The following is a 24,954-nucleotide window of genomic DNA, read 5'->3' on the forward strand; positions in this document are numbered from 1 at the left end:
TGATCAAGGGAATTCTCCGTCCTCCATTTTAAAAATGGCCATTACCCTCTAACAGCTTCCTGGTCAGCACACTGTTAAGCTGTAATATCACCCACTTCAGCCATAGGGAAACATGGACATTACCTTGCACATTCAGCTGTAACTGACAGCTTCTGAAATATAACTGACAGCAACTGGTATATTTCAGTTCTGAGAAAATATTGTCAGAACTGGAAGTGATCACTGTAAGAAGAAAATGGTGAGCTTCTGAGAGGAACTGACGGTGAGGTTAGTATATAATATTCATTTGCAGCTACGTCATGTGTTTATTTTAAATAATTTTCCTCGCTTCAGGTTCCCTTTAACAGCTGAATATTTTTAAGGAATGGATGTTTGCTTTGCTATGGATTCTCCTGCCCTGAAATATCTTAGTAAATAAGCTATAGATTCTCTGACAGCCATTATTCAGTGCTAAATTATCTCTCTCTGAAGTCCTGAGTTGTTATTTGATTATGGCCATAAATGCATGGCTATTGTCACTAATTACAATGGATTTCATTTGTAAATAAACACAATATTCACACTACACAATTATGAGCATATTTGTAAACATTTCAGCTAGCTACAAGTTACGGAACTGAAAGCATACAGTATTTTCACCAATATTGTCAAATGAACAGTATCCATAATAAATAATATTACTCAAGGATGAATAATATCTCATTTTACTTTGGTCTCCTACTGTTGTCCCTGGGACATCATAGCAAAATTGACTCAGGACCTGATATCACACTTTCTTCTTCTTCTTATTAAAGAGAACCAGAGATGAAGCACCCTCATGTATTTTATTACATTTATCAGTGGGAACATGACAGTAAACACCTACCCTGCTTTTAAAGTGCTACCCTGCTTTTAGTTTCATTGTTATCTGCTTAATTAGTCTATTAGCAACTGTGATAAGAATGCACCGACTATTCAGTCGAGGTTTGACCTGGAATCATTATAGCTGAGTCACTCTTCTGTGAAGTGTTTTCAAGCCCAAGCCTTCCCCTCTCCTGGCTTAGATTTCCTGCTTTGCATACTGAGAGCTGTGATGACTGGGAGGGGCTGCTCTGCTGAGAGAGAAGCATAATAACCTTAAGGCTACTTTCCCTGTTTTCCTTCTGTCCTGTGCAAGCGTTCAGGTCCACTTTAACTAAACTACTGTACTGCGTTCAATGTAAATTTGAAGATCATCCCTGGACTGTGAGTTAAGGTGGCCATACACTCGTTAGATTAGCAGCAGATAGATCATCAGATAGATTTCTGCTCTATCTGATGTGTTTAGGAACATTTTTTACTAGGAACAGATTTCCAATAGATTTCAGTATGAAAATCGATCTGATGGCATTTTTTTGCCATCAGATTTCCATTAGGTCCAATGCAAATTGATAAGCAATCCCAACAGATTGATCTAGAATTTCCAGCATGTCAGATCGATTGAAATCGATCGATTGGCCGCTATTTGGCTGAGTGTATGTGCCGCTTTATTCACTTAAAATGTTCACACAGGTGAATTACAATTAGATATAATCTACTAATGCTGCATTAAAAGCATTGTCCTTCTATTGGGTGCTTATTAAATAGATTAACAACCCAAAAAGAAATGTATTGTTCAAGTGCACTTTCCTGTTCCTGGCAAAGCTAAGGAAACTACCTGTCCTGCATGCAAATATGGGGACAGCTTTTGTACCAGTAACAAAACATGCAAGAAAGTTGGCTGCTGCCAGTTTTATGAACACAGCAAAAGCAGTCTGCTGTTTAATTCCCTTCATCCGTATGCAGGAAAAACTTTTTCAATCTGGTTATAAGAAAAAGGCCTATGCTTAACTGGACACAAATTTATTATTGCAAAATGTAAAATAGGTATCCAATCCATCGTCTCAAGCCCCAAATATGCTTTCTTGTCAGTCAGTACAGCTTATCCAGAGGTCTTTGCCTCATACACACAATTTTCCATCAGATCGACCTGTGATCTGATAAGAAGTTGCATCGTGTGTAGACATCCAAATTGTTCCTGATCGATAATGCAATCGATTTTGCGTTGATAACTACCCAAAATCGATTGCAAAATCGATCAGAATCCAAATGGAAATTATCTGGTCGGTCTGACGGAAAATTGTACAGTGTGTACCCAGCTTAAAGGATACCCGAAGTGACATGTGACATGATGAGATAGACATGTGTATGTACAGTGCCTAGCACACAAATAACTATGCTGTGTTCCTTTTCTTTCTCTGCCTGAAAGAGTTAATATCAGGTATGTATTCGGCTGACTCAGACAGGAAGTGACTACGGTGTGACCCTCACTGATAAGGAATTCCTCTTTTTATCTCTTTCTTGCACTCAGAAGCCATTTTCTGCTAAGAAAGTGTTTTATAGTTGGAATTTCTTCTCAGTGAAGGTCACTCTGTAGTCACTTCCTGACTGAGTCAGCCACTTACATACCTGATATTTAACTCTTTCAGGCAGAGAAAAAAAAGGAACACAGCATAGTTATTTGTCACTACGGGTATCCTTTAAAGCTGGCCCCAGAGAGGTCTTCTGCAAACACAGCTTGCCTGGCTAGCGAGGAATCCTCTGGCCCATATGCAATTCCCTTTTTCACCTGAGTTTTCTCCTAGGAGATAATTTTTCATCTTTAAATTAAAATAATTTTCCAGCACTTTTCAACTAAAAAAGTACAAAAAAGTTAATGAAGAAGTACTATCAAATTTATTTCTGGTGGCTTAAAATGCATTTTATTGACAAATTTAAAAATATCACCCAAGAGAAAAGTCAGAAGAAAAAGTGAATTGCATATGAACCCGTATGTATCACAAGTATCCTGCAGCTAAATGTGCAGTTGTTGTTGGGTTTTTCTGGGCATGCCCTTTGTTTACAGAAATGCAAACAGAACTGGCCTTATGCTGAGTATACACTATTCAATTTCCCATCCGTTCAAGGGTAATCTGATGGGAAGTTGTATCGTTTGTACATGTCCAAACTGCTCCTGATCAAGGATTGTATCAGTGATAACTTTGCAAACACCTGCTATCGAATTGGAGCAGATCGGTCAAGTCAGAAATAATCGTCTGATTCTCATGAATTGGATAAGAAATTACATCAGGTGTATTTAGCATTAGAGTGCGTACACACATCCAATTTTGATTGTCCAATGATTGGCCAATTTTTTAAGCAAACCTCTACAGTTGCTGAGAAAAAGGCAACACCTCCATTTCAGCTTAAAGAGGAACGGTTGTGAAAAGAACAGTTAATAAAATGACTTCTTTTTTACAATATTCACTTATAGATTATTTAGTCAGTGTTTGCCCATTGTAAAATCTTTCCTCTCCCTGATTTACATTCTGAAATTAATCAATGGTGGCAACATGTTTAGTTTTGATAGGTGATCTGTACAGAATGTTTGTTACTGAGAGTTCTATGCACAAAGGGAGATGCTGCTTGCTTGGCAGTTGGAAAAAGCCATTATTTCCCATGATGCAAAGAAAGCAGAGAGCAAACTGCCAGGACCATGGTCATGACATCACTCTGTGGGAGGGGTTTCACCACAACATCAGCCATACAGACCCCCTGATGATCTATTTGAGAAAAGGTAAAGATTTCTTGTGGGCACGGGGGTATCGGCTACTGATTGGGATAAAAGTTCCTTTTTAAGACCCACTAGATCACTTTTGGCAGTGGTGGATCGCTGTAAATCGCTGGCCATTTCCAAAAACACTTTGCCAATGAAAGTGAATTGAGAAGAACCCACTGGAGCGTCCGCGATTAGGGTAATCACAAGACATGCAGCATTTTGGCAGTGTTTGTGCTCCAATGTAACGTATGTAGCGGGAACTGTCAAATGGCTCATGAAATCACTTACAGAACGCTTGCATAAAACTCTAGCAATTGCAACTGTGATTTGTGATTACTAGTGGGCTCCAGCTCTTATGATTTCAGAGATTGGCGACAAACCTTATGTCAATGCTGTGTTTGTCTAACATAAAGGGATCGGTTAATTGTGGACTCATACTGTAAATATAAGATAATCATAAGCCTTATTAATTTAAAGTTCAAACCATAAAAATGTTTCTACTCTATTACCTCTGCTGCTTAACTGTTCAATTTATATTGATAACTCCAGGACGCATTTGTTATTTCGCTGAGGTGTAATAATCTGAGTAAAGTACATAATCTATCATGTGACACGTCTGTTTAGCTGAAGATGTCATAATAGTTTCCAACAGATTGTGCCAATATCAAGCTACACATGTCAGAGTGAATAAAAGCTCATCCGTTTTAATGTTTGCTTTGACACTGAGCTTCAGGACTTCCTCTCCACTTCCAGCAGCAATGTGTACATGGAAATATTGCAGGAATAAGGATGTGAGAAAAAGATTACTAGGATTTCACTTTCCAGTCCACTGCAGTTATGTGTTTTTTAAATAAAACCAGTTAAAATCCAGACCCTACCCTATAAAAAATTTGGGAATTTTAGATAGTATAGAAAATGGTTATATGGGAGATATGGGGGAGTTTCCTCACCTCCTGTTCTGACAAAGAGTGAATCTTTTTAAAGGACACCTGAACTAAGAGGACTATGGAGGCTGCCATGTTTATTTATTTTTTTAAGCAATACCAGTTGCCTGGCATCCTGCTGATCCCTGCCTGCAGTAGTGTCTGAATCACACAACTGAAACAAGCAGGCAGCTAATCCAGTCAGACTTCAGTCAGAAACATCTGATCTGCATGCTTGTTCAGATCTGACTTAAAGGATACGTTCAGGCAACAAAACAAAAAAACACCCAAAGATCCACTCCAGGGACTGGAGGAAGACCCAGGTAAGTAGATTTTAGGTTTTTTTTGTTGCCTGGACGTATCCTTTAACCACTTAACCACTTAAGGACTGCAGTCATAAAACCCCTTAAGGACCAGAGCCTTTTTTTCCATTCGGACCACTGCAGCTTTCACGGTTTATTGCTCAGTCATACAACCTACCACCTAAATTAATTTTACCTCCTTTTCTTGTCACTAATACAGCTTTCTTTTGGTGCTATTTGATTGCTGCTGCGAGTTTTACTTTTTATTATATTCATCAAAAAAGACATGAATTTTGTCAAAAAAATGACTTTTTTAACTTTCTGTGCTGACATTTTTCAAATAAAGTAAAACTTCCTATACATTTGAGCGCAAAAGTTATTCTGCTACATGTCTTTGATAAAAAAAAAAAAAAAAAACATTCAGTGTATATTTATTGGATTGGGTAAAAGTTATAGCGTTTACAAACTATGGTGCAAAAAGTGAATTTTCCCATTTTCAAGCATCTCTGACTTTTCTGCGCACCTGTCAGGTTTCATGAGGGGCTAAAATTCCAGGATAGTACAAATACCCCCCAAATGACCCCATTTTGGAAAGAAGACATCCCAAAGTATTCAGTGAGAGGCATGGTGAGTTCATTGAAGATTTTATTTTTTGTCACAAGTTAGCGGAAAATGACACTTTGTGACAGAAAAAAAAAAAAAAAAAGTTTCCATTTCTTCTAACTTGCGACAAAAAAAAATGAAATCTGCCACGGACTCACTATGCTCCTCTCTGAATACCTTGAAGTGTCTACTTTCCAAAATGGGGTCATTTGTGGGGTGTGTTCACTGTCCTGGCATTTTGGGGGGTGCCTAATTGTAAGCACCCCTGTAAAGCCTAAAGATGCTCATTGGACTTTTGGCCCCTTAGCGCAGTTAGGCTGCAAAAAAGTGCCACACATGTGGTATTGCCGTACTCAGGAGAAGTAGTATAATGTGTTTTGGGGTGTATTTTTACACATACCTATGCTGGGTGGGAGAAATATCTCCGTAAATGACAATTTTTTTATTTTTTTTACACACAATTGTCAATTTATAGAGATATTTCTCCCACTCAGCATAGGTATGTGGAAAAATACACCCCAAAACACATTATACTACTTCTCCTGAGTACGGCGATACCACGTGTGGCACTTTTTTGCACCCTAACTGCGCTAAGGGGCCCAAAGTCCAATGAGTACCTTTAGGATTTCACAGGTCATTTTGAGAAATTTCGTTTCAAGACTGCTCCTCACGGTTTAGGGCCCCTAAAATGCCAGGACAGTATAGGAATCCCACAAATTACCCCATTTTAGAAAGAAGACACCCCAAGGTATTCCATTAGGAGTATGGTGAGTTCATAGAAGATTTTTTTTTTTTGTCACAAGTTAGCGGAAATTGATTTTAATTGTTTTTTTTCACAAAGTGTCATTTTCCGCTAACTTGTGACAAAAATAAAATCTTCTATGAACTCACCATACTCCTAACGGAATACCTTGGGGTGTCTTCTTTCTAAAATGGGGTCATTTGTGGGGTTCCTATACTGCCCTGGCATATTAGGGGCCCTAAACCGTGAGGAGTAGTCTTGAAACCAAATGTCGCAAAATGACCTGTGAAATCCTAAAGGTACTCATTGGACTTTGGGCCCCTTAGCGCACTTAGGGTGCAAAAAAGTGCCACACATGTGGTACCGCCGTACTCAGGAGAAGTAGTATAATGTGTTTTGGGGTGTATTTTTACACATACAGATGCTAGGTGGGAGAAATATCTCTGTAAATGACAATTATTTGATTTTTTTTTACACACAATTGTCCAATTACAGAGAGATTTCTCCCACCCAGCATGGGTATGTATAAAAATACACCCCAAAACACATTATACTACTTCTTCTGAGTACGGCGATACCACATGTGTGGCACTTTTTTGCAACCTAGGTGCGCTAAGGGGCCTAACGTCCTATTCACAGGTCATTTTGAGGCATTTGGATTCTAGACTACTCCTCACGGTTTAGGGCCCCTAAAATGCCAGGGCAGTATAGGAACCCCACAAGTGACCCCATTTTAGAAAGAAGACACCCCAAGGTATTCCGTTAGGGGTATGGTGAGTTCATAGAAGATTTTATTTTTTGTCACAAGTTAGTGAAAAATGACACTTTGTGAAAAAAACAATAAAAATCCAATTTCCGCTAACTTTTGACAAAAAATAAAATCTTCTATGAACTCATCATACACCTAACAGAATACCTTGGGGTGTCTTCTTTCTAAAATGGGGTTACTTGTGGGGTTCCTATACTGCCCTGGCATTTTACGGGCCCAAAACTGTGAGTAGTCTGGAAACCAAATTTCTCAAAATGACTGTTCAGGGGTATAAGCATCTGCAAATTTTGATGACAGGTGGTCTATGAGGGGGCAAATTTTGTGGAAACGGTCATAAGCAGGGTGGCCTCTTAGATGACAGGATGTATTGGGCCTGATCTGATGGATAGGAGTGCTAGGGGGGGTGACAGGAGGTGATTGATGGGTGTCTCAGGGGGCGGTTAGAGGGGAAAATAGATGCAATCAATGCACTGGGGAGGTGATCGGAAGGGGGTCTGAGGGGGATCTGAGGGTTTGGCCGAGTGATCAGGAGCCCACACGGGGCAAATTAGGGCCTGATCTGATGGGTAGGTGTGCTAGGGGGTGACAGGAGGTGATTTATGGGTGTCTCAAGGTGTGATTAGAGGTGGGAAATAGATGCAAGCAATGCACTAGCGAGGTGATCAGGGCTGGGGTCTGAGGGCGTTCTGAGGTGTGGGCGGGTGATTGGGTGCCCGCAAGGGGCAGATTAGGGTCTAATCTGATGGGTAACAGTGACAGGTGGTGATAGGGGGTGATTGATGGGTAATTAGTGGGTGTTTAGAGGAGAGAAGAGATGTAAACACTGCACATGGGAGGTGATCTGATGTCGGATCTGCGGGCGATCTATTGGTGTGGGTGGGTGATCAGATTGCCCGCAAGGGGCAGGTTAGGGGCTGATTGATGGGTGGCAGTGACAGGGGGTGATTGATGGGTGGCAGTGACAGGGGGTGATTGATGGGTGATTGACAGGTGATCAGTGGGTTATTACAGGGAATAACAGATGTAAATATTGCACTGGCGAATTGATAAAGCGGGGGTCTGAGGGCAATCTGAGCGTGTGGGCGGGTGATTGGGTGCCCGCAAGGGGCAGATTAGGGTCTAATCTGATGGGTAACAGTGACAGGTGGTGATAGGGGGTGATTGATGGGTAATTAGTGGGTGTTTTGAGGAGAGAAGAGATGTAAACACTGCACTTGGGAGGTGATCTGATGTCGGATCTGCGAGCGATCTATTGGTGTGGGTGGGTGATCAGATTGCCCGCAAGGGGCAGGTTAGGGGCTGATTGATGGGTGGCAGTGACAGGGGGTGATTGATGGGTGGCAATGACAGGGGGTGATTGACAGGTGATTGACAGGTGATCAGTGGGTTATTACAGGGAATAACAGATGTAAATATTGCACTGGCGAATTGATAAGGTGGGGGTCTGAGGGCAATCTGAGCGTGTGGGCGGGTGATTGGGTGCCCGCAAGGGTCTAATCTGATGGGTAACAGTGACAGGTGGTGATAGGGGGTGATTGATGGGTGATTGATGGGTAATTAGTGGGTGTTTAGAGGAGAGAATAGATGTAAACAATGGATTTGGGAGGTGATCTGATGTCGGATCTGCGGGCGATCTATTGGTGTGGGTGGGTGATCAGATTTCCCGCAAGGGGCAGGTTAGGGGCTGATTGATGGGTGGCAGTGACAGGGGGTGATTGATGGGTGGCAGTGACAGGGGGTGATTGACAGGTGATCAGTGGGTTATTACAGGGAAGAACGGATGTAAATAATGCACTGGCGAATCGATAAGGGGGGGTTTGAGGGCAATCTGAGCGTGTGGGCGGGTGATTGGGTGCCCACAAGGGTCTAATCTGATGGGTAACAGTGACAGGTGGTGATAGGGGGTGATTGATGGGTGATTGATGGGTCATTAGTGGGTGTTTAGAGGAGAGAATAGATGTAAACAATGGATTTGGGAGGTGATCTGATGTCGGATCTGCGGGCGATCTATTGGTGTGGGTGGGTGATCAGATTGCCCGCAAGGGGCAGGTTAGGGGCTGATTGATGGGTGGCAGTGACAGGGGGTGATTGATGGGTGGCAGTGACAGGGGGTGATTGACAGGTGATCAGTGGGTTATTACAGGGAAGAACGGATGTAAATAATGCACTGGCGAATCGATAAGGGGGGGTTTGAGGGCAATCTGAGCGTGTGGGCGGGTGATTGGGTGCCCGCAAGGGTCTAATCTGATGGGTAAAAGTGACAGGTGGTGATAGGGGGTGATTGATGGGTAATTAGTGGGTGTTTAGAGGAGAGAATAGATGTAAACAATGGATTTGGGAGGTGATCTGATGTCGGATCTGCGGGCGATCTATTGGTGTGGGTGGGTGATCAGATTGCCCGCAAGGGGCAGGTTAGGGGCTGATTGATGGGTGGCAGTGACAGGAGGTGATTGACGGGTGATTGACAGGTGATTGACAGGTGATTGACAGGTGATCAGGGGGGATAGATGCATACAGTACACAGGGGGGGGGAGGGTCTGGGGGGGGTCTGGGAAGAATCTGAGGGGTGGGGGGGTGATCAGGAGGGAGCAGGGGGCAGTTTAGGGACTAAAAAAAAAAATAGCGTTGACAGATAGTGACAGGGAGTGATTGATGGGTGATTAGGGGGGTGATTGTGTGCAAACGGTGGTCTGGGGGGTGGGCAGGGGGGGGTCTGAGGGGTACTGTGGGCGATCAGGGGGCAGGGGGGGGCAGATCAGTGTGTTTGGGTGCAGACTAGGGTGGCTGCAGCCTGCCCTGGTGGTCCCTCGGACACTGGGACCACCAGGGCAGGAGGCAGCCTGTATAATACACTTTGTAAACATTACAAAGCGTATTATACGCTTCCTATCCGGCGATCGTCGGGTTAACAACCCGCCGGCGCTTCCGATTGACGTCGCGGGGGGGCGGAGCCTATTGCCGGCGGATGCGCGCGCATCCCAGCGCGCGATCCCCGGCCAGAGAGTGCCCCAGGACCTGACGCCAATCTGCGTTACGTGGTCCTGGGGCTGCCACTTTGCCGCCGCCAATATGAAGTAGGCGGTCGGCAAGTGGTTAAAGAGACACTGAAGCGAAAAAAAAATTATGATATTATGATTTGTATGTGTAGTACAGCTAAGAAATAAAACATTAAGATCAGATACATCAGTCTAATTGTTTCCAGTACAGGAAGAGTTGAGAAACTCCAGTTGTTATCTCTATGCAAACAAGCCATTAAGCTCTCCGACTAAGTTAGTCGTGGAGAGGGCTGTTATCTGACTTTTATTATCTGAACTGTAATTGAACTGTTTACTTTTTCTCTGCTAGAGGAGAGGTCATTACTTCACAGACTGCTCTGAAAGAATCATTTTGAATGCTGAGTGTTGTGTAATCTGCACATATTATAGAATAATGCAATGTTAGAAAAAACACTGTATACCTGAAAATAAAAATATGAGAATATTTTCTTTGCTGCTAATCTTCTAGTAATTATTCATAGTACACAACCAATTCATTATATCATATATTTTTTTTCGCTTCAGTGTCTCTTTAAGTCTATCTAGATGGATATATCCACGCGCGCTCCCGCTGCCTGCCTTTCCCCCATCAGTGAATGGGAATATAATTCCTATTCACCGATCTAAGTCTCCTGCAGAAAAAACGACACTTTCTAATCAGAGAGCGCGGTATTTCTGCAAAAAAAAAAAAATAATAATCACAGCCTCCTTGTACTTCCTGGTAGCATGATCGTACGCTCCAGGACTTTTTTGACTGTGGCCATATTGTGGCCAAATAGTAAACTACACCCACATACATTTTTTACATTACATTACTTTACATTTAAAAGTTTCCCTCCCACACCAAAAATTACCCAAATACATTTTTTAATAAAATAAAAATAAAAAATAAAAATACAATAAAAAAACAACAACAACATAAATAGTTACCTAAGGGTCTGAACTTTTTAAATATAAATGTCAAGAGAGTATCATATTATATTTTTTAAAATTATAAGCTTGTAAATAGTGATGGACGCAAACTGAAAAAATGCACCTTCATTTCTAAATAAAATATCTGCGCCATACATTGTGATAGGGACATAATTTAAAAGGTGTAATAACTGGGACAAATGGGCAAATAAAATACATGAGTTTTAATTACAGTAGCATGTATTAATTTTAAACTATAATGGCCAAAATTTGAGAAATAATTAATTTTTTCCATTTCTTTCTTAATCTTCCTGTTAAAATGGATTAGAGAAAAATAATTCTTAGCAAAATGTACTACCCAAAGAAAGCTTAATTAGTGGCAGAAAAAACAAGATATAGATAAATTAATTGTGATAAGTAGCGTAGCGATAAAGTTATTGGCGAATGAATGGGAGGTGAACTTTGCTCGGATGCATACGATTTTCGACACTGTAGGCTGAAGTGGTTAAAGCAAAGCTAAGGTGAACCTCAGGTGAAATATCTAGTACTTGCCTAATGAGAGGGAAGCCTCTGGATCCTCCAGAGGATTCCCACACTGTTCTGTAGACCTTTACAGTTGCCCGGGACTTTCCAAAGCATCGGGGCTGTGCTCCAATGCTGGCACAAGCACGGCCGTGCTGCACCCGTGCGGATTTCTCCGGAGGCCCAGCTGTACTTGCACAGGAGCAGTACGGCCATGCTTGCTTATTGTTTTATATAAATTGAGAACTTTCCTTAAAAAACAAGTCCCAGCAGAATTAGCATGGCTAGCCTTGCTTGAGTATGTGTTTTAGCAGCCATGGTGGCCTGACTGCAGGCAGTAGCTCTCTTGCCTCAAACCAACGCAGCCCATTTAAGTTATGGCATGGGAGGTGCAGTATGTTGCTTGCTGGAGAAAAAAATGCAGCTGCACTACCCCATCTTTTCAGGCTTTTGGAGGTGGCAGAAAATTAATGTCATGTGGATATTCAAAACTATTTTAAAGGGCAGTGCAAGTGTTATTTTATTTTCTTCCAAGTACTAAAATGAATCTAAAGAGAGGTGTTTTATGGGAGATGTTTCTAGGGGCTGTCTGGGAAAGAACTCCATATTAGTAAAGGAAAACTAAACATGTGTCTTGTTTTACACGTGACTTCAAGCAAACCCAAGGTTGAACATGGGTGAAAAATCTAGTACTTGCCTAAGGAGAGCAAAGCCTCTGGATCCTCCAGAGGCTTTCCACGCTGTCCTATGGACCGCCGCGGCTGCCCAGGACTCTCCAAAACATCGGGACTGCGCTCCTCTTCTGACACAAGCACGGCCGTGCTGCACCTCTGCGGATTACTCCGGAGGGCCAGATGTACTCACACAGGAGCAGTACAGCCATGCTTGCTTCTGAGGAGAAGGGAGAAGCATGGCCCGATGTTCATTCCACAAAGTCCTTGCTCAACAAACAGATAACGGAGGATGGTGTGGGAAGCCTCTATAGGATCCACAGGCTTACTTCTTAGGTAAGTATGTGTTTTGGTAACCGAAATTTGCCTCGGGTACACTTTAAGTACATTTTGTGTGTGAGAGAGAAAGGGTTACTTTAGGTATATTAAACTATTTTCATCATTTCATTCCCTATTCAATAATACAATTAACTTTTGATGAGAAACATTCTAAATTAAATTATATGAGTTAGATCATTGCTGATTACTTAATTCTTCCCACAAGACCTTATTAGCATTGCAAACATGAGTATAGACCATGTGAACTATATCGAACAGAGAAACACTAAACAGTCTGATTAAGAATCACTGATGGTCAGGAAGAGCACATTATGTAAACTTATATTATTTAGTTTACATAATGTGCTCTAATTATGCAACAAAATTAGTTGCATAGCTAGTTTTATGGGCTTTGATATATTTACAGAGTTCACATGATTTGTATCATCTCAATGAATGCATCATTTCAATGCTGAAAGTATACTATGGGGTAATCTACAGCTTAAACTCTCAGAAACTGAATGTTAATGTTGCAAAAAGATTTAATATAGATGTCCAGGCAAGGGAAAATGTGTAACCCTTATTAGGTTATTTAATACTGCCGTGGTTACCAATTTCAACATTTCTTCACATATTTTGTCTTCAACAGTCTGTGGGACAGATATGAGGGAATCACCCAAATAGAGACCCAGACAGCAATAACATCAAGAAAAACGTTTAAACCCTTCCCTAGTGATCTATAAAAGGTGTTTTTATTTATGTTTGCATCTTTCACTTTCTTTTTTTGGTGACAAGAGTTTGTAAAGCACAAGGTGAAAAGAAATCTCTCGGATTACTGACCTGACAGTATTTCTAAAGGCCCATATACACGGGGCACAACTGTCGCCACAAACACGTGGCACACGCATGTTTGGGCAACAGTTGCCCCGTGTATATGTGGCGCGCACCCTGAACTGTTGCCGGAGACAGCAGTTGGCGTGCGATTGAAAAGTTCAATCACCGGCAACTTCTGTCTCCGCAACTGTCGCTAGTCCGCCACGCATACTGCGTGTGTATGTGCAGACTAGCGACAGCTAACCACAGCCAGAAGGGAGCTTCCGGCGGGGGGACGAAACTTTCGGCGACACCTTCCACCGCATCTCTGTCCCTCTGTGCAGGGTGTGTACAGCTGCCTCACAGAGGGACCTGGCGACAAATTGTCGCTGTTTTTTTTTTTTTTTTTGGTCTCTTGTCTGCTTGCAACTGCAGACATTTGTGCCTCATGTGTATGAGGCTTAACTCCATCTCAAGGGTATCCAAAACAAAAGAATACGTTTTGAACTTTGACTACAGGTATTCTGCTGATTAAAAAAAATAAGCAGGACTGCATTTGTGGGAAAGCCATTTTAACCGGCGATCAATGAAGCAACTGCAAAAGACTAAAGGCAACCACACACACTAACATTTTTTTAAATTATTTTCAATTCACAAGAATTTTTTCAGATTGATTGTAATATTTCAAAAATTTGACCAATGTATTACACACCAATTATGAAAAAAAAAATGATTGAAAATTCAGAAAAATTTGTTTGGGTCTCTGAATCCTGAAATTGACAACCTACAGTGTACACCATTCAATTTTCATTAAAAAATTTGCTCAGAAAAATCAACCACTGACAATCATTTTTTATAAAAAAGAAAAACAAAACAAACACATTCGATTGTATGCCTGATCTATGGCTAAAATCATTGACGGCAGAGGATCAGATGGGTAATTAGCATTGTTTAAAATCAAATAAATATGGCAGCCTCCATATTCCCTTCAGTCCAAGTGTCCTTTAAGCCTCTCTTTTTTCTTTCAGACTTTCAGTTACATAAATATTTGAAATGTCTTGTTTTTGACAAAGTGCCGGATTCACTTCATTTTACAGACATGTGTGTGATTGGTTTAATCTGGTGCATTTTCACGTTTGTGACTTTCTGGTTATGATCATGTCTCATCTCTGCTTCCTATTTAGGCTAAAATAGGAAGCACAATTGAGATATGATACCAAAAAAACTCACTACAGAATTACAACAATCACTTAATCAAAATGATCCTGTGCTTGTGCGTGAATTCACTAGTAGCTTATCTGAACTGTAAACTGTCCAACATCCAAAACCAACATTATATTTCCAAATGATATAATTAACATTCAAATTTAATTGAATTGAAAAACTGGTGAAAACAAACGGTTTGATTTATGTCAAGGCAATGCATGAACTGATCAATCGAGTATGGTAAAAGGCAAGCATTAGAGCATACCTTAGCCAAATGGGAATTGATCCATTTTGTAAAGGTCCTTTTCTGAACTGCTTCTTGCTCATCTATGGAAGGAAGAGAACATTACATTAGAATAAAATCAGTATGTTTTCAGTTACAGTAAGCTGTATGCATTATATTCTATTATCTGAAGATGAATTACAATTCATTGCAGCATGCGGGTATATATTAGGGCAATGAGACCTGTCACACAGGTAAAGTTCTGGCCCTGATAATGTAGTCTTCATTCTGAGCTTGCAAGAGTTCATTTAGGGCTCTTTTGAGGTTCAGTATCTTTCTTAAAGGAGATTTCATTAGTTTTCTATGTAAGGATCTATTTGATGTAAAATTGATCCTGCACACTTTCTATGTAAGGATCTATTTTCTGTAAAACTGATCCTGCACACTGCAAGGAAACAAATCACACCACAGAGGCTGCATTCCCACACTTGACTGGTTAAGCTGTATGTGACTGAGAGGCAGTGTGCACTGGTGCCTCACTAATGTAATGGAGACAGACCTTTGTCCTACTCTACTCTAAGCCTAACGTTTTCTAAAGGAGACATGGACAATGCAGACCCTTTGGATTATGCTTAATTTGTATTAAAGTAAATTAAGAAAAATGGGGTATTTATGGTAGTTCTAGTGCTTTAAAAAAAATTATATTTAATCATGTGTCTAATATTTCCAGTGTTCTCCGCCTTCTACACTGTGAGCTCGATGGTGAAGGGTCTTCTCTTCCTTGTTTGTAATCTACATCTCTTAGGCCTTGTTCACAGTGGTGAATTGCAGTGCGTTGTTACAGCCGCTTTGTAATGCTGCTTATCGCACTGCATTGCGCCACCTTTGCGACGTTAACAGTGTGGCTGTAGCATTGCATTATAACAGGTTGCAGTATGGTAACACATTGCATGCAATGCATGACCGCTAAATGTGTGTGTGAACAGGTACAGTGATGCATACTTGTCATTTACTGCATAATTTCCTGCATGCGATGCAACACAGCCATAACATGTGGCACTACTTTTTTCTTCCGTTGCATTCCTATATATACAGGAAATACTGTACAATGCAACATCCCACTATGACCCTAGCCTTATTTACTGTAAATGCATTACAATAAATAATAATAATAGTTATTACGGTAATTTAAAGATGAACAATGAAGGAATATGAACATGCAAAGAAAATGTTTTCATAAAAGGAAGCAACAGTTATGATCCCCAACGTTGTAGGCTCCAGTTCGAATTCCAGACAGTTTGTATGTTTTGGCTGTGTCTGTGTGGGTTTCCTCCAAGTACTCTGCTTTCCTCCCACATCACTTAAACATACAGATAAGTTAATTGACTTAAAGGACCACTATCGTGAAAAATTGTACAATTTAAAATGCATGTTTATGCATATGTATAAAATATACATTTGTTCCAGTGTAAAAAAACACTATAAACTTAAATTTTGCTATGTTGCTGTCAATTACAGTAGGCAGTAACAATCTGACAGGTTTTCATCTCCACATAGGGTATTCTCAGGGTTTTCTTTATTTTCAAAACAGCACTTCCTGAATGGCAGTTGCTCAGTCCAGCTGCCAAATAGATCCTTTCTAGGGAGTGCTTTTTGTAAAGAATAAAGGAAATGTTGAGAATCCCCTATGGGTAGATGGACTAGTTTAAAACCCATCAGATTTTTACTGCTTACCATAAACAACAGCAACATGGGAGCAAAGTAATTTATAGTACAGTTACTCTGGGAGAAATGTACTTCTTATACACATGTATTTTAAATTTTACAGTTCTACACGACAGTGGTCCTTTAAGGAAAAAAAACTGTGTAAATACTGTTAAATCTCTGATCAGCAGTACATTGACATAATACCTTTTCCTCTTTGTTTAGAGAAGGTCTGCATTCTGGGAGTGGGAGGTGTGGCCAAGCTGCAATTCACAACAACTCCGGTATGCAGCCACCTCCCCCACTCTTGAGATCAAAAGAGTAGGGTAGTGCAGCCAGCAAGACAGTGGTTTGGAGGGCAGCCTGCCTTGTTGGAGTCTGCATCCCTCTAATGTTCTGATAGAGCCACTATTTATTAGATGAAGGTCACACATACACCCCTGGACCACAGTGCAGTAATCTGCACTGATCATACTTCCCAGAACAGTGTAAACATTTAAAGTTTAAAATTTAAGTTTAAATTTTAAACTGACCCTTACATGTATCAAAGCAGTGTATTGGTCAGTTAAACATTAGACATATGTATAGCCATTTAACTAAAGCTTCATTTCAATCTTTCAATCAGGACTTTTAAACACGTCATGATAAAAGGTTTGGTGCATGTTCTTAGCATTCCCTGAGCAGTTCCCCAGAATCCTGATCCCTGGACCCAAAACAGAATGTCCTTTAAACTGGTCTGGCAAGCCTGGAATAAACATAGATGGCACAAGCACTAACCATGGTCCGCAACTACCCCTGTCTACTATTCAGTCTAAGAAAGCTGAATAGGAGATGTGTGTGCGTTGTGTGTGTGTGCGTGTGTGTAGTTTGTGCGTGTGTGTGTAGTGTGTGTATATATGTGTGTGTGTGTGTGTGTGTGTGTGCGCGTGTGTGTGTATGTGCATGCGTGTGTGTGTATGTGCGTGTGTGTGTGCGTGCGTGTGTACTTGTTTGTTAAACATAGAGTTTAGTTAGTAAATAGGTCACACAGCAAGCATTAACATTAATCAGAAAGTCAGTGACACATCTTTCCAACAGGAAAAAGATGCTGATAAAATAAATCTGGTCACACAGCTCTTCCTGTGGCCTCTTCTACACACAGACGCTGTCTACAATGCTGGAGTATTTCCCCTATGAAATATTTATAAGCCTTCCGTGAAGAGAAATTATTTAGTGAATAATTGATTTGTTTCCTCAGAGTTCCTTTATACAAAAAGGCAGAGAGAAATGAAACAATGTTGTATTTAAAAAGCATCTACAATGTATGAAGCAGATTATGACTTAGCAATGAAACCTGAAAAAATATGATAAACCTTTAAAATAGATTAAAGATAAAGCCTTAGAAATAGCATCTAACCTACATATAATGAGTTTTCACAAGCTAGTATCTGTATATGCATATGTGTATAGACACTGAGATATAAACCGGCCTAAAGATTTGTAATAGTAGTGAGTTGACATGCGATAATGCGTTGCATTATATATTGTGAACACACCCTCACGCATATGTTACGGCCAGAATCTGAAGTGTGGCCACTTCTAGTTCTGGCCGGCCACTTCGGGTTCTGGCCGGCCAATGTGCGAAGTGGCCGCAGCGCAGCGGCCAATGTTAGAAATGGCATGATGACACATAAGTTACAATGTATTTTATGGCCGTATAACATATACGCTATAGCAGCACAGAGGGTGATATAGCGGCTGGGAACGCAGAAAATCACTCGCGTTCCCAGCCTGTCAGCAGCTGTCGCCGAACCCGGAAGTAGCTGCCGGCGGGGACAGGAGGATCGGAGCCAGGCTGCGAGGGCACCATCCAGCTTCAGGGGGCTGAGGGATGCCCCGGGTGAGTAAATCTCATTTTTTTTTTAGACTTAAGTATTCCTTTAAGATGGAGGATTTTGAGCTTAATCAGCCTTTCAACTCAATCGACTCCGAATCATTTTTCGCATTCAGAGCATGGAGGCACAACATCGGTCAGAGCGATTAGTGAAGGTGAATCACTTAGGTTATTGCCTGTAGTGTGTGGGTCACTAGTTAATCGACTTTTGATCAACAATACTGAAGTCGATTCCCCAATAAAGTCGATTGCTTTGTTGATTGAATCAAAATCACTAGATGTATGGTTACCTTTAGTTTTCTAAAACCTTTATGCAGAAGAAGAAACTGTACACAGAGAAATATACACAGCAGGCACACACAGCATGGCAAAGAGAGAGGGAGAGAAAAAGAGTCATCAGGGGTCATACACACTTTACTTCCCTGGCCATCATACACAGGATACTGCTGCACACCGGCTGTAATCTTCCTAACAGAAGTGGCAGCAAGAGCGGTAGAGCTGCATTCTTCCTGTGTGCACCTCCCCTACCTAATGCATGTAAAACGCTCCACGAAACTGCTTGTTTGTTGTCTGATTTTAGTCTGCTGGACAACAATCAGACGTGTGCATACACGCAAACGACTACAGGACCAACTTATGACAGGCGGTTTGCCCAATCCAACCATCAAATCTCACGTGACTGTTGTGTTGATATCGTGCAGTTGGCCACGTGTGTACAAGACGTGTGACATTGCAGGGCTGAGGCTGTACAGATGCATGGCAACGTCTTCTGTTTTTTTTTGCAGGGGGGCGGAGGGCCAACAGAGCAGCACGAGTGACATCCCGCTGGAGCCAGGTGAGTGGGGAGAACACTGCTCTTGGTCAGTGATCTGCCGAATCCATCCGCCAGGTTGGTCACTGGCCAAGGTGTCATATGGAGGGGGTGCCCGGGACAAGCTGTACACATGCTAGAAGTAGTTGTTATCAACAGCCTCAACTGAGTTTCATCTAGCGTGCATACTTCAATGTGACAAGTTTAAAAAGAGGAGGTTCTTGCTCTTACTCTTGCTTTACTGTTACCGCTTGGTGTTAGTAGATTGTGGCCAATGTGTGTTAAATATACAGAGAAAGATGAAAGATGGCTTTCTTTTCATGTGAAACTTACCATTAATGCATGTTCACTTAGTATTATGCGATATAACACAATGCCATGAAGTTAAGGTAGGAAGTACCATGTAAAGCTGCTTACACACATAAGATTTCTATCAGCACATAAAGATTTTTCATGGAAAAACTGCTATGAAACCTAGTGTGAGTGCAAGTGTTCCTGAAGCTATTGATTACATTGTTAGTGATGGACTACTAATTACAATAGCTCTCCAATTTCTCTATTGTGGTCACTCAACAACCCCCCCCCCCCCCCCCCTTTCCACAGACTGGAGCAAGGTGTAGAGCAGAGTGCTTGACATTCCCAAAATGATCTTTGTCTGCACTGCCTCGAGTATTAGAAGCTGCCACTAAAATGAGGACCTCTGTGTCCTGACTTAACCTATTGATATTTCCAGTTGTATAATGTTATGGGAGATGTTTGTTTTTTACACTCTCTGAGTTCTTCCATAGTGTAGAATAGGGAACAATAAAACTAAGATGTGTAACATCACTGTATAACCTTCAGTGACCTGTATAAATCAAACCCAGTTCCAGTACAAAGGGAAGTGTCCTTCTAACCTTGAGTATAAAGCTTTATCTCACCCTACCATCCCCAGAAGTGACTATTGATTTCTCCATGGCTTCAGTGCACAATGTGGTGATGCTGGTTAAGTATCTCTCTTTTTTTCTATACTGTAATTCGGTATTGTAACAAAAATAAAAAGCAGGGAAGGAAGTCTATTTTTAGCTACATACACTTTATAACAGATCTTGTATAGGGTAGCACAATAGCAGATCATACTTGTGATGTTGAGCTACAATATTCAAAGAAACAACTTGTAAATTTCATGGCATAGCTTGTATTTAAAGCGGACCTGAACTCAGAATTGCTTCTCTGTTCTAAAAGATACACAACAGCAATAATAACCTTTAAACAAAAAACATTTCTTTGTTACAGCTGGTACAAATCCTAAAATAAATCTTCTCTGTTTTACTTCCTGATTCATGGAAGTGGACATATTGTTAACATCCTGTGTTTTCAAATAAGCTTATCTGCCATCTCTGCCATGGCAGTCATGTGACACAGGGGAGAGATCAAACTACAACTTGTGATTAGACACAAATGAGGGGGAATTAGACAGGCTAACCTCTCTAAATACATACAGGGTGCATTTATCTAGGTTTTCCTTCTGTCCCATACAAGAGTTCAGGTCCACTTTACAGATGAACTCCAGAAAGAGTGGTGGTCATGGTGGATACCAGTATAATTGTGTAATTTACACTTACATCCACCTACTGTATATTACCACTTTAAAGCACATCTGAACAGAGAGGGGAAACTGAGGCTGCTATATTTATTTCATATTAAGCAGTATCAGTTGCCTGGCAGTCCAGATGATCTCTTTGGCTAATGTAGTATCTGAATAATACACCTGAAACAACCATGTAGCTAATCCAGTCAGAATTCATCCAGTGCACCTGGATGCTTGTTCAGGGTCTATGGCTAAAAGTATTGGAGGCAGAGGATCAGTAGGAAACCCAGGTAATGAGCAATTGGCAATTCAAACAGTCGGAGGCTGCTGCAGGATTATCCTCTCTGCACAATAGCACGATAACTAAGCGAATGTGTGGTCGCGAAATGCGTTGTCCAAGTGCTAAATAAATTATTAACCTAGATATCTGTCTATGAGTCTTAATCACAGGTAAGACTTTAAACTCTTACCATTGTGAACCTGAATCATTATTATAATATTGTGAAACTAAAAGGCGCCTCCGACTGTTTGAATTGCCAATTAACCTGACCCTAATTGTAGGGGTAGCGTTCCTATCTATGTATAGGGCGCTGTTTTTTCTCAGGAGCAGCGACCTACAAGGCCGAGTGGAGACGGTACTTCTCCACACACACTGATAGTGGTTGTCATCACAAGCAACCCACATTTGTGAGTATAACTTTTTCTACATTGTCCAAATACTGTGACGCTATTACGCGATATCGGGCTCCTGGTGTCCCTGTGTTTTTTGTTTTTCAAGTCAGGTAATGAGCAATGTTTAGAAGGAAATAAATACTGTATGTCAGCCTCTATATCCCTCTCAGTTCAGGTGAGCTTTAAGTCTGGGTCACTATATGCTGTTTCAAGCCCTGCACTATATGCTGCTTCAAGTCTGCAACATAACACACAGCTAGCTAATGCACCCTCTGCTGTAGGACTACAAAGCAGAGCTGAAACTGGAAGTGTAGATCTGCTGGTGGCTGTGGTATAGGTATATATATAGGTGGCTGTGGTATAAAGAATGTTGGCGCCGGGTAATGCCGGCAGTAGGATAGAATATTAGTATGCACTGATCCTCCGCTACCTACTCCCAACACTAACCCCCCCAACACAACCTAACCAACCAATCAACCTCCCCCACCTACCCTAACACTAAACCCCGTCTCACAGAGCCCACTGCTAACTTTGCACCTGCTGTAGCTGAATCTCAGCATCCAAATTAAGCCCCAACTCTAGGCTATAGTGCAGCCAAGTGCCAATTCCCAAACTGCTGCAGCCAAAAGGTGTCCACCAAACCGGGGGCCAAAAACTGCCATAACAATCTGTGCCAAGCTACCATGAATAGGCAGTACTCTGCTGGGGTTAGAAATATACAGTATACAGTAATATACATGCTGTTGGATGTGAAATAATTTAAAGCAGAAGGTTTGCTTTAAGTGGGTGTTCACAGCTAGATTAATATGCAAATTTCCCTATAAAGTTTAAATATGGATTCTTCGGCTTTCCTTTGGTGCTTTAATGTGATGGTAACTTTATTAACCAATAAGAATTCTCATGAGCTTAGTTCAGCTTACTTTGACTTTGCCTTTGATTTCAACGCAGCGTGTCTGGAAAAAAATGATTGTGCCGACACACAGTAATCTCTTACTTTTCATGACATACTAAGTTTTCCTAAACCTCATGATTATTTCTACTTTCTCTATTTATAAAGTGTCAGCAAATTATAGAGTCCTTTACAGAATGCACCAAAGGAGTCATGAGGGCCGCACAGTGGCATAGTGGTTAGCACTATCGTCTTGCAGCACTATCTGCGTGGAGTTTGTATGGTCTCCCTGTGGTGTGTGGGTTTCCTCTGGTCACTCTGGTTTCCTCCTACATCCCAAAAACATATAGATAAGTTAATGGGCTTCCCCCTACAAAAAAAGTTGCCCTAGACTACACTGGACATATGACTGTGGTAGGGATTAGAGTGTGAGCTGCTGTGAGGGACAGTTCGTAACAAGACTCTATGTACAGCACTCTGTAAAGCACTGCTGAAGATGTCAGAGCTACATAAATAACAATAATAACAATCATGTAGCTGCCCATCAAAGGCCCTCAGAATCTAATGTCTCTGCCACACTCTATACCCAATGTTAGGGGAAGCCAATCGCCTTAAAGAGGAACTGTAGTGAAAATAACATAATGAATACAATTGCTAATTGTTTACAATATTCATGTATAGATTATTTAGTCAGTGTTTTTCCATTGTAAAATCTTCTCTCTCCCTCATTTACATGCTGACATTTATCACTGGTGGTGACATCTTTAGGTTTGCCAGGTGATCTGTGCAGAATGTTCATTACTGAAAGTTATAGGCATACAGGAAGATACTGCTTGCTTGGCAGTTGGAAAAAGCCAGTATTTGCCACAAGGAAACGAGGTTCACAGACAGGACACTGTCAGGACCATGACATCACCCTGTGGGAGGGGTTTCACCACAATATCAGTCATACAGAACCCCATGATGATCTATTTAAAAAAAAGTAAAGATTCCCTGTAGGAAAGGGGGTATTAGCTACTGATTAGGATGGAGAAAATCCTGAGTTAAAGTTCCACTTTAAAAAGTATATGTTTAGAATGTCAGAGGAAACAGGTGAACTTAGAGAAAATTTAGGCAAGTTCTTTTTTTTAAAGGGGGGGGGGGGGGTGGGGGTGGGGGGGCTGTTGGATCCAGAAACCAAGTGCTGAAAGTCAAGTGAGCTATCCCATATTTATCACGGGTTTGCTTTAATCTTCTCTTCGGTTTAATATCTACTTAAAGGAGAACAACAAAGTTCTAGACTACTAGAAGACATGGCACAGACTCTGCCTGGGACTTGCAAGGCGTACATTTGAATACGGCGCTGGTAGACTTGGGCGCAGGATCCAGCTGTTAAATGGCTGGTCCTGCTTCTGCACAAGTCCGGGGCGTTTTAATTACTATTCCCCCTCCAGGCCGACATGGATAGTGGGGGAATGAAATAATTCGGCTTCCAGCGATTGCTGGAGGCCGAATTATTGTGTTTTTTAAACAACTTCGGCTCCGTCTTCTGACGGAGCCGACCTTCCTCACTGAGCGCCGCTATAGACTGATTCCCATTACAGTCTATGGCGGCGCTGGCTGCGCCCAAAGCTAGCAGCGCTGAAAAGCACTGCTCCGCTTGCAAGGGCTCCTTTAGAAGTAATACAAGCAAAATGTACATGATTCACAAAAACGCTATTCACACAAATAACCTTCAAAATCTCTATGGAATCCAAATGTGTCCCACAATGGAACTAATCTGCAGAGGAATTTACCAAAACAGCAATCACAACTAAATCCCTTGAAATCTTGAAGAAAATTCCCTCAGCTGACCAGAAAACACACAAGTGAAAGGCCTTACCTTGCTAAAGGAGCAAGATACCTGCTACATAAATTGTAAATGATTGGGTACTGAACTATATGCAAATCACACTACACAACTCTCTGTAAATCCCCCCTTCTGGGTATGCAATATAATTATGCATCCTAATCACATTTGCTACCGATGGTTTAGTTAGTATTAACAATAATTAAATAATTAACAGGACTGTGCGCACTTACCCCGGAGATACTGAAAAAATCCAGTAACCAAATTCACTGAAGTAACCTTCCGGGTACCAACTTCTCTGTATAAAGCCATAGCAGCCCACAGCAATCCAGGCTCTGATTAACTCGTTCTTACAAAAAAGCATTAATCCCAAAAAGCATGTTGAAAATGTCCAGCATATGATACAGTCTCAGGTCATCACAGCACGCTTTCCCTGTCAGCAAGGTTACCAGCAGCCAGCTGTTGTGCAGCAGTGATGTCTGCTACATCCCCTGCCATGATTGTGTCTTCCTCATATCCAACTCCATCATCCCAGAGAACAACCAATCAGTTCAATGGAACCTTCTGATGTCAGCAACCTAGTTAATCTATCCTGTGCTCAGGACAGCCCAAGGAAAACAAGCTGTTACGCTGAAGCAAGCAATTTTATCCATGTATGCATGATGATGCTGTTTGTAGTAGAGGAGAGGACAGCCTGTCACTGGAGGTAAGATGTATGGATTTGCTCTTTCTCCATTTCAAGACAAATTAGGACAGTGTTATCCTTATGAATACACCACAATGTATTGTTGCTATATTATATCTGTAAATGAATATCTTTATTTGCTTTCCTGCTTCCATAAGTCATACATGGTTTTATTTTCAATCTTTTGTCCAAGAATAATCTCGAGTGCTAGTGGAGGCAGGAGGCTGGACAGTGCAGTTACAGTACATGAGATTTAGGCACCCACCAACAGGTGATCTACTGCATACT

At 41.3% G+C, this 24,954-nt stretch overlaps 1 protein-coding gene across 11 annotated transcripts in view; it reads right to left on the minus strand.

Annotated features, from left to right (window-relative positions):
• Nucleotides 1-24,954, minus strand: part of SYNE1 (spectrin repeat containing nuclear envelope protein 1) — a 707,535-nt gene that overhangs the window by 550,276 nt on the left and 132,305 nt on the right. For 7 of the 11 annotated variants that reach the window (XM_068232014.1, XM_068232012.1, XM_068232011.1 and 4 more), the window contains exons 1-2: nt 24,215-24,466; nt 14,677-14,738 (exon numbers count right to left, since the gene is read on the minus strand). In XM_068232014.1, coding sequence (XP_068088115.1) covers nt 14,677-14,738; nt 24,215-24,293 — 141 coding nt within the window. In that variant the 5' untranslated portion in view covers nt 24,294-24,466. Of the gene's footprint in view, nt 1-14,676; nt 14,739-24,214; nt 24,468-24,954 lie in introns of those variants that run through there. The other 4 variants (XM_068232018.1, XM_068232025.1, XM_068232017.1 and 1 more) reach the window with 2 other exon arrangements.

Source organism: Hyperolius riggenbachi, chromosome 4 (genome assembly GCF_040937935.1).
Source record: "Hyperolius riggenbachi isolate aHypRig1 chromosome 4, aHypRig1.pri, whole genome shotgun sequence".
Lineage (NCBI taxonomy): Eukaryota > Metazoa > Chordata > Amphibia > Anura > Hyperoliidae > Hyperolius > Hyperolius riggenbachi.